Here is a 12,555-nt window from a genome sequence, read left to right as displayed (position 1 = left end):
GAGGCTCTCTTAACAAATAAATATATTTTGGAGAATTTGAAACTTAGTTCTCCACGAAAGAATGTGGTTTACTCTTGTTGCTAAAACACAGATATGGCAAATTACCCGTTGAACCCAGCAATGAAACGTTGTTCACAAATCACAATGCCTCAAAATTGATGTCCCAAATGAATTAGCTATTGTCACTTGGAGAGTATGTGGCTGCTACATCTAAGGTTTACCATTTTTACTAGCACAAAACGTAATTTCTTTTATAATGATATAAAATGAAAAATATTTTTTTAAATAAAAAAATTGTTGATTGTACTATCTTTTTTCTAATTTAAAATGGATTACATATATTTGATTAGCAAAAATATAGTGTTTACTAGTTACTAGTTAATTAGTAAATGTATCAATCATGCTATCAATTAGATATAAGCATAGAAATGCATATTTGACATGTAATAATTTTTTATTATGTTATTTTAAACAAGTTTGATTATTTATTTATTATAGAATTTATTATTTTATTATAATATATTTGATTATTTAGTTAAAAAAATTTGTGAATCAATATATATAAACATATACAAAAATATATACATTTTTATAAATTAAGAAATATGTTATCAATATGATGGCACACGTGTGGTTTAGCACGTGCCGTTAAGGTGTCTTCATGCAGAAATTGATATCGATAAGGAAGGATATTTCTCAAGTATCTCATTCATTCTTTTGTTATGCTTTTCCCGCTGCCATACTCAACCATCACCACCACCGCCGCCGCAACCGCCACCACCACCATCACCCTCCTTTCCCTTCGAAGCTGAAGAAGCTGCTGCATGTTATATAACATTCATTCATAATATTAATAACAACACCCTCTCTGTGAGGCATTTAATCAAACACCTTCGGATTCAAAATGGCTTCTTCTACTTCTTTTGCTTCTCTCTTACTCCCTCTTTACAACCCCGCTTTCCGACCAAAACCAACAACTTCTCTTCCCGCTTTTCGCTCCATTCACTCTTCTGTGCTCCCAGGTGAACCACTACCTCCCTCCTACTACTACTCCACATTCATTGCTTGAATTGAACTTACTTCATGCTTCATAGTCCCTCAGTAGATTAAGTTGTCTACTTTGATATGTGTTTGTATTAGAAGAGAAAAAAGAAACAACAAACAAACTGAAGGACTTTAGTTTGCTGGCCTAGCATGGGTTTATTTTATACTAGAATTTGAATTCAAGACCAACTTGGTGTTGGATTTTAGCTATTTGGAAAGGGTTTTTATCTGCAGTGATATATATTATCTGTATGTCAATGTTTAGTAGGTTCAATTTCTTTGAGATTCAATGTTTGTTGGAGTGTAGTGGCAGATACCCCTTTTCTTAATAGTGGTCTTGGGTTGGGAGAGTCATTCCCTCTGTGGGATATCTGTGATACTTGAATATATTGCTTCTGATAGAAAAATACTTGTGATTTTGACAAAAGCAAAATGTGCTTTTGGAATTGGTTTACTAATTAAGAAGGTTCCTAGGTTTGAGTAGACTTGGAATACTAATGGCTTACTAAAGGAAAAGAAAAAAATCTGTAATAGCTAATGTGGTTTAATTCTTGAGTTGAATAGAACTAATTTTATTGCATGAATATCACTATAAATTTGATAGGTGTAATGTCACTTCTTGTTAAATCTCATGCAATCTGTATGGTTCTTTGTTCAATTGTGTTTAAGCTGTTTGTTTAAATGTAGCTACTGATGGATCTCAAGCACCCCACAAGAGAACAAGAAGAATGGAGGGTCCTCGGAAAAGCATGGAAGATTCAGTTCAGCGCAAAATGGAGCAGTTTTATGAAGGGAAAGATGGGCCACCTCTCCGTGTTCTTCCGATTGGTGGGCTGGGTGAAATTGGGATGAACTGCATGCTGGTTGGGAACCATGATCGCTATATCCTCATTGATGCCGGAGTTATGTTTCCAGAGTAGGTCTTATTGCCCCAAATAACCTCCCTCAATTACCCTACTCACTTAGCCTGAACTGTTGTTATGTAGGTAATTTCCCTATTAAAAGACTCTGCTGATTAAGCATCAACTAAAGTTAGCATTGAATCTGAAATTCAAGATTGTTTAATCTTTGCTATATGAAGGACACTTGAAAATTCAAAAATCATAATTACACTTTGAAGTCATATCAAGTTACTGCTTGAAAAATTATTGTTGGTTTGCTTTCCTTTATTAGGTAGCTGAAATTTATTTTTATATATGGTAAATATTTCAGCTATGATGAACTTGGAGTCCAAAAGATCATACCTGATACAACATTTATAAGAAAATGGAGCCACAAAATTGAAGCACTTGTTATAACACATGGTCATGAGGATCACATTGGAGCGTTGCCTTGGGTAAGGCCTACTTCACATTTGAACTTTGTGCTTGGGTTGTTGATGAGAAGGCTCAATGTTTGATGCATTGTATGTAGTATTCAATCAGTCATGCCTGGAAGCAATTAGGATACCTACAGTCCTTAAATAAATATATATTAGTTTTTAACTTTGTGCCTTGTATAATATATTTTATTCCATTGATGTTCATTCTCATTGATAATTTATTTATTCTTAACAATGAGTTTGGTCTGTTATTTGTATCTGCACTAAACATAATTTTTGCATGATCCCTCAGGTCATTCCAGCATTGGATTCCAATACACCAATTTTTGCATCTTCCTTTACAATGGAGGTAATTTAGCAAGAATATTTCTTCCTAAATGCTATGTTTAACTTGGATCGAATATGGATCAGCAATGATGTTTTGTAGAAAGTGATAGAGGTTACATGCTTTGCAACATAGCTTAAGATGTCTAACGTGCTCTTGAATTTTTCATTTTGTGTCACCATGTTGATATATTAATACTAAATATCTGTGTCACAATTTTTTCATCAAATATCTGTTCTTTTTACTGCTTATTTTCTTTCACTGCTATTCAATGAACTTGATATGTTCCTTCCACTGCTTATTTGTTTCCAATGCTTTTTTACTTTGTAACAGCTTATAAAAAAACGTCTGAAGGAGCATGGTATTTTTCTTCCATCTAGACTCAAGATATTCAGAACAAGAAAGAAGTTTATGGCTGGGCCATTTGAGATAGAACCTATCAGGGTGACCCATTCTATTCCTGATTGTTGTGGATTGGTTCTTCGCTGTTCTGATGGTACTATTCTTCACACTGGGGACTGGAAGGTCAGAATTTATCAGTGCATTTTCCATTTTTGTTTACCTTGAATCTACTCTTTTTGAATAAGTTGATTCAATAGATCGACGAGACACCTCTGGACGGGAAAGTTTTTGATCGCGAGGCTTTAGAGGAACTCTCTAAAGAAGGAGTAACACTGGTAAGTCACTTATAGGGTGATCTTGTATTTTTTTTTTAAATTAAAAAATTCAAATATGTAGCCTCTCTTGCTTTTTCCCTTAATTTTGTTAAGGGACAAAAGTAAACTTTGGTTTGGGCATGGTTTTTCAGATGATGAGTGATTCAACCAATGTACTCTCACCTGGAAGGACAATAAGTGAATCTGTTGTTAAAGATGCATTATTGAGGCATATTTCAGCTTCTAAAGGAAGGGTTATTACCACCCAATTTGCATCAAATCTGCATCGACTTGGAAGTGTGAAAGCTGCTGCTGATTTAACTGGCCGAAAGTTGGTAATATTCTCTATGTTGTATATAAATACAATGCAGTTGAAAATGATTTTCTTGTTTGGAATTATGAATAAATGTTTAATGATTGCAATTTAATTGCGTTAGGTATTCGTTGGCATGTCTTTGAGGACATATTTAGATGCAGCTTGGAAGGATGGAAAGGCTCCAATTGATCCCTCCACTCTGGTAATAAATCTTTGGACTTCGGAGCCTTTACTCCAACACTCTGCCTAAGTTGCTGGACTAAATTTTCACAAACATATGTATTAAACAGTGATACAGATTTTAATAGTTTGAATGCATGCTATTTTTTTCATGTAGCTGACCTGCTTATTAGGACAAGATTTGTTATTTTTATTGATATATTTGTATATATTCAGAAGAATGAAAATGATAGATTGACAACTGGACCATTACCTATTTGTCTAACTGTATGCATCTAAATCTAATATGCTATAATCACTCATTTGATTTGTTATTTGCGCACTACTTGTGTGTAGGAATTTATGATAGCACCTATTCATCTTTATCTTTATCTTTTATTTGTAATGACTTTGTGTCTTTCATGTCTGTTACCTTGTTTTTCATTATTTATGATTTTACATAGGTGAAAGCAGAGGATATTGATGCTTATGCTCCAAAGGATCTGCTAATTGTAACAACAGGATCTCAAGTGAGTTACTTTCAGAATCCTCTAATGATTTTCTTACCCGTGAATCGCACGGAATATGGATGAGATTAAGGCATGTAATGAAATGTGTGCTATTGTGTCAGGCAGAACCACGTGCTGCCTTGAATCTTGCATCATATGGAAGTAGTCATGCTTTCAAACTAACTAAGGAAGATATTGTTTTGTATTCGGCCAAGGTATGATAAAAAGTAAAGCTGTTTAAAGTATTTGCATTTTGTTTTGTCTAAAGGCTAAAACACGTCTGATATATATAACTAACTAAATCAGTTGGAATGAAACCATACATATGAAGTTGCAGTATGCTATTTTTGCTTTCAATTCATAGATTGACAACTTAGAATTCTTAAAATATTTATCCAAACAAGTTTGTGTTGCTTAATTTGTGCTCTGCTTCATCAAACTGTTAGGTTATCCCTGGTAATGAGTCTCGTGTGATGAAAATGCTGAACCGCATATCAGAGATTGGATCAACAATAATAATGGGTAAAAATGAAGGTCTCCACACATCTGGTCATGCTTATCGTGGGGAATTGGCAAGTATTTCTTTTCTCTGTTTTTATTCACTTTTATCATTATTATTTTATGTTCTCATCCTTGTCTGTTCAATGTTTCTCCAAAAGAACAGTAATTGTCAAATCATTATTACTGTACTACTAACCGAGGAGAGTGTATAAATATCCATAATTTTGACAGGGGAATGTTTACATCTTAAATTTCACTTTTGAAAGTAATTATTTTGTTAGTTTTTGGTGAAAGAAAACTTAACTATATGCCTTTTCTCGGTTAGATATCCATGTAGTGAGATTTGACATAGGTTATCATACATCATCAAAATAGTTATTATTTATTTTGTTCTTATGTCATTTCAGTTTTCTTTTCCATGTGGCATGGCTTCTAATGTGATTTCTAGTCTTTTTGTCTTGGATATGACATGTCATTAAGGAAAAATGGTGATGTATATTTTTGCAGGAGGAAGTACTTCGAATTGTGAAGCCGCAACATTTTCTTCCCATACATGGAGAACTCTTGTTCTTGAAGGAGCATGAATTACTTGGAAAATCAAATGGCATTCGGCACACTGCTGTGAGTTATTGCCTCCTTACTAAATTTAATTTTTTTTTTTTGGAAAAAAGACCACTGGCTTCTGACGATGAAATTTATACAAACATTTCATGTGAATTGTTACATAAAATGTTGAAGAAACTGATAAGAAATATGCATTAGGTTATTAAAAATGGAGAGATGCTTGGTGTTTCACATTTGAGAAATAGGAGAGTCCTTTCTAATGGTTTCATTTCCCTTGGAAGAGAGAATTTACAGGTTGGTGCTCCTCTCATTTCTCTGCTGGTCACTTATTGGAAACTATGTGATAATCTATGAGTTCTTTTCACCCCTCTTTGGGTTTCCCTCATGCAGTTGAAGTACAGTGATGGCGACAAAGCATTTGGTACATCAAGCGACCTCTTCATTGATGAAAGATTGAAAATTGCATTAGATGGCATCATCGTGGTTAGGTAGATGTTTCAGTTTTTAAAGCAAGTTAGAGAGCTATAACATGTCAACTAACATCCGAACTTCTATCTTTTACAGCATGGAAGTTTTTCGCCCCCAAAGAGCAGACAGTTTGGCTGAAAACACCTTAAAAGGGAAGATAAGGATTACGACAAGATGCCTATGGCTTGACAAGGGAAAGTTATTGGATGCACTGCATAAAGCTGCTCATGCTGCTCTTTCAAGCTGCCCTGTAAAGTGTCCACTGGCTCACATGGAAAGAACTGTGGCCGAGGTCTTGAGGAAGATGGTGAGGAAGTACAGTGGTAAACGGCCTGAAGTTATTGTTATTGCCATAGAAAATCCAGCTGCTGTTCTTGCTGAGGAGATAAACACAAAGTTATCTGGCAAATCACATGTGGATCATGGAACATCAACATTAAGAAAAATAGTCGATGGGCACGGGAAGGAAAATCAGCCAGACACAACGCAAATAAGAGGTAACAGCAATGTATTTTTTACTTTTTAGAAATACATATCAAATTGTGGAGTTAAGGTTTATATATTTTTGTGATTGTATTTGCATTTCACCGTGTATGCGATGATCACAATTCTTTTATTCTTTTAGAAAACACTTCAGTCTTATTTCTTTATTATTAGTGATTTGGTACATACCACTCCGGTTCTTGCTTTCACCTTGTCTATGTTTTGTGAAACTTATGGATGTTTATATATGGAAACCGTGCTAACTGTGGTTTCATTCAAGCAGTTTGTTTCACGTACTGATTAAACGTTAAAAGTTAACTTGGTTAACTCAGAATTTTGATTGCTCTGAAGTCTGAGCTTGGGTCCCTTTGGTGTGAATTCTGATAATGATAAAGTAACTAAAAATATTGTAGATGAACGTTATTTGTTAAACAATTTATGATATGACTGTTTAATGCATGTTCTTTATAAATTAGATTATTTTGTTTCTTATGTAATAAAATGACATCAGAAAGCAATGAATCCCCCATACTTGATGTATAATTGGCTTTTAACATATTTCTTCTGGTGTAAAATATTTTAAGCTTATAGATCGTGTTTAAGTTTACCTTCGTTCTATTAGTTAATGCAGATGATGCCAATGATGTTGAAGGACTTCTACCTGAGGAAGACACTGGTCCACCAACCGAAGAAGCTGAGGGTGATTTATCGGATTCAGAGGAATTTTGGAAGCCATTTATTGCATCCTCACCAGTTGAGAAGTCAATCAAAGCTAACAACGGTTATGTTCCACGAAAGGAGCACAAGTCTAATATTAAGAAAGATGATTCCGAAGACATTGGTGAAGCCAACTTTGTGAAAGCATCCAGTTCTGAACTCAAGTCGTCGAAGTCAGGGAAGAGGAATAAATGGAAACCTGAAGAAATTAAGAAGTTGATTAATATGCGCGGGAAACTACACGATAGATTTCAAATTGTGAAGGGAAGGATGGCTTTATGGGAAGAGATATCTCAGAGCTTGTTGGCTGATGGGATCAGCAGAAGTCCTGGACAGTGTAAATCGCTTTGGACATCTTTGGTACAGAAATATCAGGTATGTTTCTTCTTTCAAAAAAACCTGATGTTAATATTGTAAAGCTAGTCATTAAGTCATTAATAATCACATAATTTTTGTTGTTTAATGCCTTGGTAAATCTGTACATTGTATAATACAGTCCTGTTTTAATAGGTTATGATGATAAAGAAACAGTCACCTATCTCTCTCTTGATGTTAAATATTTTTATGAGATAGAAACATAGTAAGGATCCAAAAGAGAAAATTCAATTAATTTGTACAGTTTGTATTTTGTTTATTACATAAGAAGGGGTTGCATTTCACTTGTAAATAATGTGTATGGTAAAATCCAATAGCTTTATAGAGTGAACAAAATAGAAGGGCATGATATGGTTATTATTCTGACTAATAACAATTTATATTTAATGCAGGAGACCAAGAACGAGAAGGATAGTAGCAAGAGCAGTTGGCAATATCTTGAGGACATGGAAAAGATAATGCCTGATAGTGAAGCAATGGCAACAAAATGATGAAAAATTTGGTAAAGGAAGGAACATGATAAAAAGAACATATATATAAAAAAGAAACACTTTGGGGAGGTTTCCACATGAAGATTGATACCAAGTGTGTGGATGTTAACAGTGCTGAAAGTTGCATCAGTTGCATGATTTGTGGTATGGACTCATGGCATTCAAGATCCATAGTTTTTGTGAGAGCTGAAGATATAGACAACATTAAAGGGAAGCCAATGAGGGTAGTATTTTTGTTTGGGGGACTGCTGATATAATATCCCACCTTAGTTACCCTCCCACTTATTTATATCCCTTTCCCTAATGATGTATCATATCTAATTTCATTATTATTATTATTTTTATATGGGAACATCGGCGCAATAAGCAACCATGGACAACAGTTAAATAGTGAAGGGAGAAATCTTTGATGTTTCTTATTGACTGTAGTAGCAATGACAAAATCTAAATGACTAGTATTAGAATTGAGTAACATGTGTTGGGATAACGGTAAAAGCACATTGTAGTCCTATCAAGGATTCAACTTTCAAGTCCTCTTAGCCAACAATTGAGTCCTAGCTAATGACTAATAAGTGCTAAGAGAGTAATGCCACCAATATAACCTTGATGCTAAAAAAAAAAAGGTTCCTCCAATAGGGGTAAAAAAAAGGGAGCTGTGATGTTAGTATGTTACCTAAAAGAGCAATGCAAGGGGCATGCCTCGCACATCATGGTTTAGGATGAATTATTTTTCCATTTTTAAGTAATGCGGTTCACTAATTAAGGAGTGAAAATTAAATAAATAAAATAAAATAAAATTGTGTTTGCTTTGTTTTATTTTTTATTTTGCATTTTTTTTTTGGTTTTGAGGTCATTGTTTTGGACTCTTGCCTTTTGAAACATCTGATTGTTGGTCTGATATCCTATATCAAATGAAATGCAAAGCAATGAAAAAGGAAATGAAACAAATGGGCCAATTTTTTGGTTAAAAATGGCCTGGCCCAATTAAGGTCCAACTTCCCAGACAAGTCAGCAGGCCTAGCCCAAATAAAGTTCCGCCTTTCTGAACAAGGCATCAACACTTGAAAACAGTTCCTTCTTCACTGAATCTCCCGTTCTTCTTTTCTCATTGCTTCAACCTCAACGATACCTCACACACGCAGATCCCACTTCACTTGAATCAGTGCGCCAAGTTCATCATCCATTTCTATTTTCAATTTTACATCGATTTTTTCTTCTTCTAATTATTATTTTTAATGCCGTTTGGATTTTATGGTAATAATTTTTTTTTTGTTTTTATCGGTTAGGTCTAAAATCTGAAATCATGAAGCTCGATACTTCTGGTCTCGAATCGTTCTCTACACTTACTGCACCCGGAGACGACGTCGTTGGAGAGTTTTCTGCCCCGCCGTCATTCCAGCTTCCTAATTCCAATGATGTGAGTGATTTTTCAACTTCTCAATTTTTCGAGTCTGAAAAAAAATTGTTTTAGTTTTTTATTTTTTAATTTATGAGTAGTAAATAAAGGAAATTAGGGTATTGTTCTATAGAGCAGGTTGAAACCTTGGTTTAATACGAAATTTTGTGTTTGTATTTGTGGTTTTAGTTCGATGGCTTTGTGAAAGAAGCTATTCAGATGGTGAAGCCTGCAAAGGGTACTACAACGCTTGCTTTTATATTTAAGGACGGTGTCATTGTAGCTGCTGATTCTAGAGCTAGCATGGGAGGATATATATGTGAGTTGATTTTATGTTTATTTTGTCAAATTTGAAAAGTGTTGCTTCTAATTGATTAATGTTGTTTAGGGTTTAATCTACTTGTTTAGTTTGTCTTTGAATTATTATTACTTTTCAATTATTACTGATGAGTAATGGAAATTTCCAGCTTCACAGTCTGTAAAGAAGATTATTGAAATTAATCCATATATGCTTGGAACAATGGCCGGAGGTGCCGCTGATTGCCAATTTTGGCACAGAAATCTTGGGATAAAGGTAATTTTTGAAGTCCTTTTATCTTGAATTATTGCTTTTTGTAGTGCTGTTATGGTTCTCCTACTGAGGTTCCTCCTTTGCCCTACTCTTCTCTCCAACTGCTGGTGATTCCTTGGTTTTTGCTTTGATCATTGTTGTTGGAGTTCTAGTTGCAAGTTGTGATGCTTTGCCTCAACTTCTATTCTAATTTATCATGCATGCACATTAGTTGAAGTGATAACTACTCATGACCCGTTTGTTTGAATATGGATATTTTTGTTATATGTGTTACCATCCTTAGCCTTATATTAGCGAAATCACATTAGTTTGGATGCCTTCAGTAGTATTCCTAAACCGTTTAGACTATTCTCTAGCTTTCTCTATTACTCTAATGCTAGGATTATTGTTGGGATTTTTTGAGAATGGATATATTTTTTAATATAATGGTTTCATGTTTTATGAGTCCCATTCTGCTGCTTTTCTTATTTTCAACATACATCTTTTGTTCCTGACCTTCCGTTGTGGTTATTATACTCGATTTCTCATTTGATGCTTATTATTTTGTTATAAGCTGTCTTGAGAAGTTTGACTTAGTTGACCTTCACATATACCTCATTCTATATGGATTTTAGATCCTTGAGTTCAGTCCACGTAGGAAATACAAGAACTAAATGGTTCTACCTGTACGAAGTAAAACAAGACAAATATCTAGCTTTTGCTTAACAATGTAGGATTTTCTTTACTTCTACAAATATGGGGATGCAAATCGTTTGTCTAATCTGGTCCATATCATGTGTAGTGTCGGTTGCACGAGTTGGCAAATAAAAGGAGGATATCAGTAACCGGAGCCTCAAAGCTACTTGCAAATATTTTATACTCTTATCGTGGAATGGGTTTATCAGTCGGTACCATGATTGCTGGATGGGATGAAACGGTAATTCACATGTCCAACTACCATATGGCTTTTGCTCAGCTAGTGCTGTTGCAATTTCTAATGGATGATCTCTTTTAGGGTCCTAGTCTATATTATGTTGATAGTGAAGGAGGAAGATTGAAAGGCACTAGATTCTCTGTTGGATCTGGTTCACCATATGCTTATGGTGTATTGGACAATGGGTGAGTAAGTCTTTTCATTTAACTTCTACATGGTATAACAATGCCTTTCACCAATATTTATCAACAGTTCTCTTCTCATCCTAGGTACCGATATGACCTGTCAGTTGAGGAAGCTGTTGAACTAGGTCGACGAGCAATATATCATGCAACATTCCGTGATGGAGCTAGTGGTGGAGTTGTTAGCGGTAATTTTTCTCTCTCCTGCGTTGATTGACTCCACACTCCACAGCTACTTCTACATATGAAACTATCTGGAAACACACTCACAAAACACCTAAACTCCCATTGATTTTACTCTGTCAACTTAAAGAAAATTGTTAAAATGAAATCATAGAAAATATACTTTTTTTTTTTTTCAAACCACTAAATCTTCATGGCCAGCATTTTGCAGCAGCTATTTCAGTCCCAGTTTATAGCTATAAATCACTAACTTGGGGATTGATGTGATTTCAGTTTACCATGTGGGACCAGAAGGATGGAAGAAATGGACTGGTGATGATGTTGGGGACCTACATTACCAATACTACCCTGTTGTCCCAAGCACTGTGGAACAAGAAATGGCCGAGGCAACAGGAGCTTAATAAAAGAAGTAACTCATGGATATGTTTCTTAGTTTCTTCTTTGCCTTCATATTCTCAATCAACTGTGTGAGACTAATTATTTTATTTTGAAATATGGCATTCGTTTGATGTGTACAATTGCTGCCCCTTTATGATGTGTTTAGACTTGAGATTAAGGAAAATTTAGCATCGAAAAGTAAGGATTAAGTAAGCCACTTGTTTCGAAGTTGGTAAATATGAAAGCACGTCAGACAAAAATGTTGCCATCTTGTGAGTTATGGTTTTCATTGCCATTCCTGAAATTCATACTAGATAATATTGAATGTGGTGGTTTATCTTCGTCATATTGATAATTAATCGACCAAGTAAAATCCATCACATTTGGTGATGTGTTTTTATTTTTGTTAGCTAATAGTGTAATCCTACTTATCACTAGATGACTAGAGTAAAGAATTGTCACTTTCATAATATATGCAGATCCAATATTTATATTTTCCACATTTTCTCTCTGCAAAGGTAATATATATTTTAACAATTCTTAATATACAATGAGTATATATATATATATATATGTGTTTAACTAGTAGAGATTTGAATCAAAATTTTTCTTTTAAACAAATACTTGTTGCTACCAAATTAGTAATTCAATTTGCTAATAACAAATAATATTTGACAGTGTGAAATATGGAAGTATTAAATATTGGATTTAAGTGAGAATAATTTCTATTTTGAGTCACATTGAGAGGATTGGGTGCAGAAGTTTAGAGTGTGGATAGAGTTCAAATAAGAGAGTTTAAACTTGCGAATTAGATTAGAGTGAAGTTTAAACTATTTCCTACTCTAATTTGCGGCCATCTAGTAGAGTAGTGTAGTAGAGACTACAGACTAGAGAGTTGTAGGTCAATCATTATCCTTCTTAAAAGGAAATTTCTCGCTTCTGTGTTTTCATAGTTGTTTCTTAGTGAGCACATGGAAAACAAAAAGGATTGAGTTGCTTAGTC

General features: G+C 34.4%; 2 protein-coding genes across 4 annotated transcripts; both read left to right on the top strand.

Moving 5' to 3' along the window:
• The first annotated feature begins 731 nt into the window (after positions 1–731).
• LOC130943960 (ribonuclease J-like) lies at positions 732–8,348 on the top strand. Of its 3 annotated transcripts, none has more exons than XM_057872068.1 (17): positions 732–1,022; positions 1,732–1,960; positions 2,257–2,380; positions 2,658–2,714; positions 3,024–3,215; positions 3,290–3,367; positions 3,499–3,681; positions 3,784–3,864; positions 4,286–4,351; positions 4,453–4,545; positions 4,777–4,902; positions 5,339–5,452; positions 5,594–5,689; positions 5,786–5,883; positions 5,960–6,360; positions 6,978–7,438; positions 7,831–8,348. In XM_057872068.1, the coding sequence occupies exons 1-17, from the start codon at positions 905–907 to the stop codon at positions 7,927–7,929; spliced, it is 2,616 nt and encodes an 871-aa protein (XP_057728051.1). In that variant the 5' UTR covers positions 732–904; the 3' UTR covers positions 7,930–8,348. The 3 variants fall into 3 exon arrangements, with proteins under 3 accessions (XP_057728051.1, XP_057728050.1, XP_057728052.1); XM_057872067.1 differs by having other exon boundaries at positions 6,969–7,438; XM_057872069.1 differs by lacking the exon at positions 732–1,022 and having other exon boundaries at positions 1,956–2,030; positions 6,969–7,438.
• A 643-nt stretch (positions 8,349–8,991) lies between these two features.
• On the top strand, positions 8,992–12,024 carry LOC130943462 (proteasome subunit beta type-5). Its single transcript, XM_057871347.1, has 8 exons — positions 8,992–9,091; positions 9,216–9,346; positions 9,515–9,644; positions 9,793–9,899; positions 10,678–10,812; positions 10,891–10,994; positions 11,079–11,179; positions 11,448–12,024. Exons 2-8 carry the CDS (start codon positions 9,233–9,235, stop codon positions 11,573–11,575), a joined length of 819 nt encoding a protein of 272 aa, XP_057727330.1. The 5' UTR covers positions 8,992–9,091; positions 9,216–9,232; the 3' UTR covers positions 11,576–12,024.
• Positions 12,025–12,555: the final 531 nt, after the last annotated feature.

This window comes from Arachis stenosperma, chromosome 8 (assembly GCF_014773155.1).
Source record: "Arachis stenosperma cultivar V10309 chromosome 8, arast.V10309.gnm1.PFL2, whole genome shotgun sequence".
In the NCBI taxonomy this organism is placed as follows: domain Eukaryota; kingdom Viridiplantae; phylum Streptophyta; class Magnoliopsida; order Fabales; family Fabaceae; genus Arachis; species Arachis stenosperma.
This window is presented reverse-complemented; position numbering and strand designations above follow the sequence as displayed.

Excerpts from the sequence above, each read along its gene's own strand:
- LOC130943462 (XM_057871347.1), top strand. The coding sequence starts at position 9,233 with ATGAAGCTCGATACTTCTGGTCTCGAATCGTTCTCTACACTTACTGCA. Across the intron at positions 9,900-10,677 it reads ACAGAAATCTTGGGATAAAG|TGTCGGTTGCACGAGTTGGC; the intron begins GTAATTTTTGAA and ends TATCATGTGTAG. Across the intron at positions 11,180-11,447 it reads TAGTGGTGGAGTTGTTAGCG|TTTACCATGTGGGACCAGAA; the intron begins GTAATTTTTCTC and ends ATGTGATTTCAG.
- LOC130943960 (XM_057872067.1), top strand. The coding sequence starts at position 905 with ATGGCTTCTTCTACTTCTTTTGCTTCTCTCTTACTCCCTCTTTACAAC. Across the intron at positions 3,682-3,783 it reads ATTTAACTGGCCGAAAGTTG|GTATTCGTTGGCATGTCTTT; the intron begins GTAATATTCTCT and ends TAATTGCGTTAG. Across the intron at positions 7,439-7,830 it reads CTTTGGTACAGAAATATCAG|GAGACCAAGAACGAGAAGGA; the intron begins GTATGTTTCTTC and ends TATTTAATGCAG.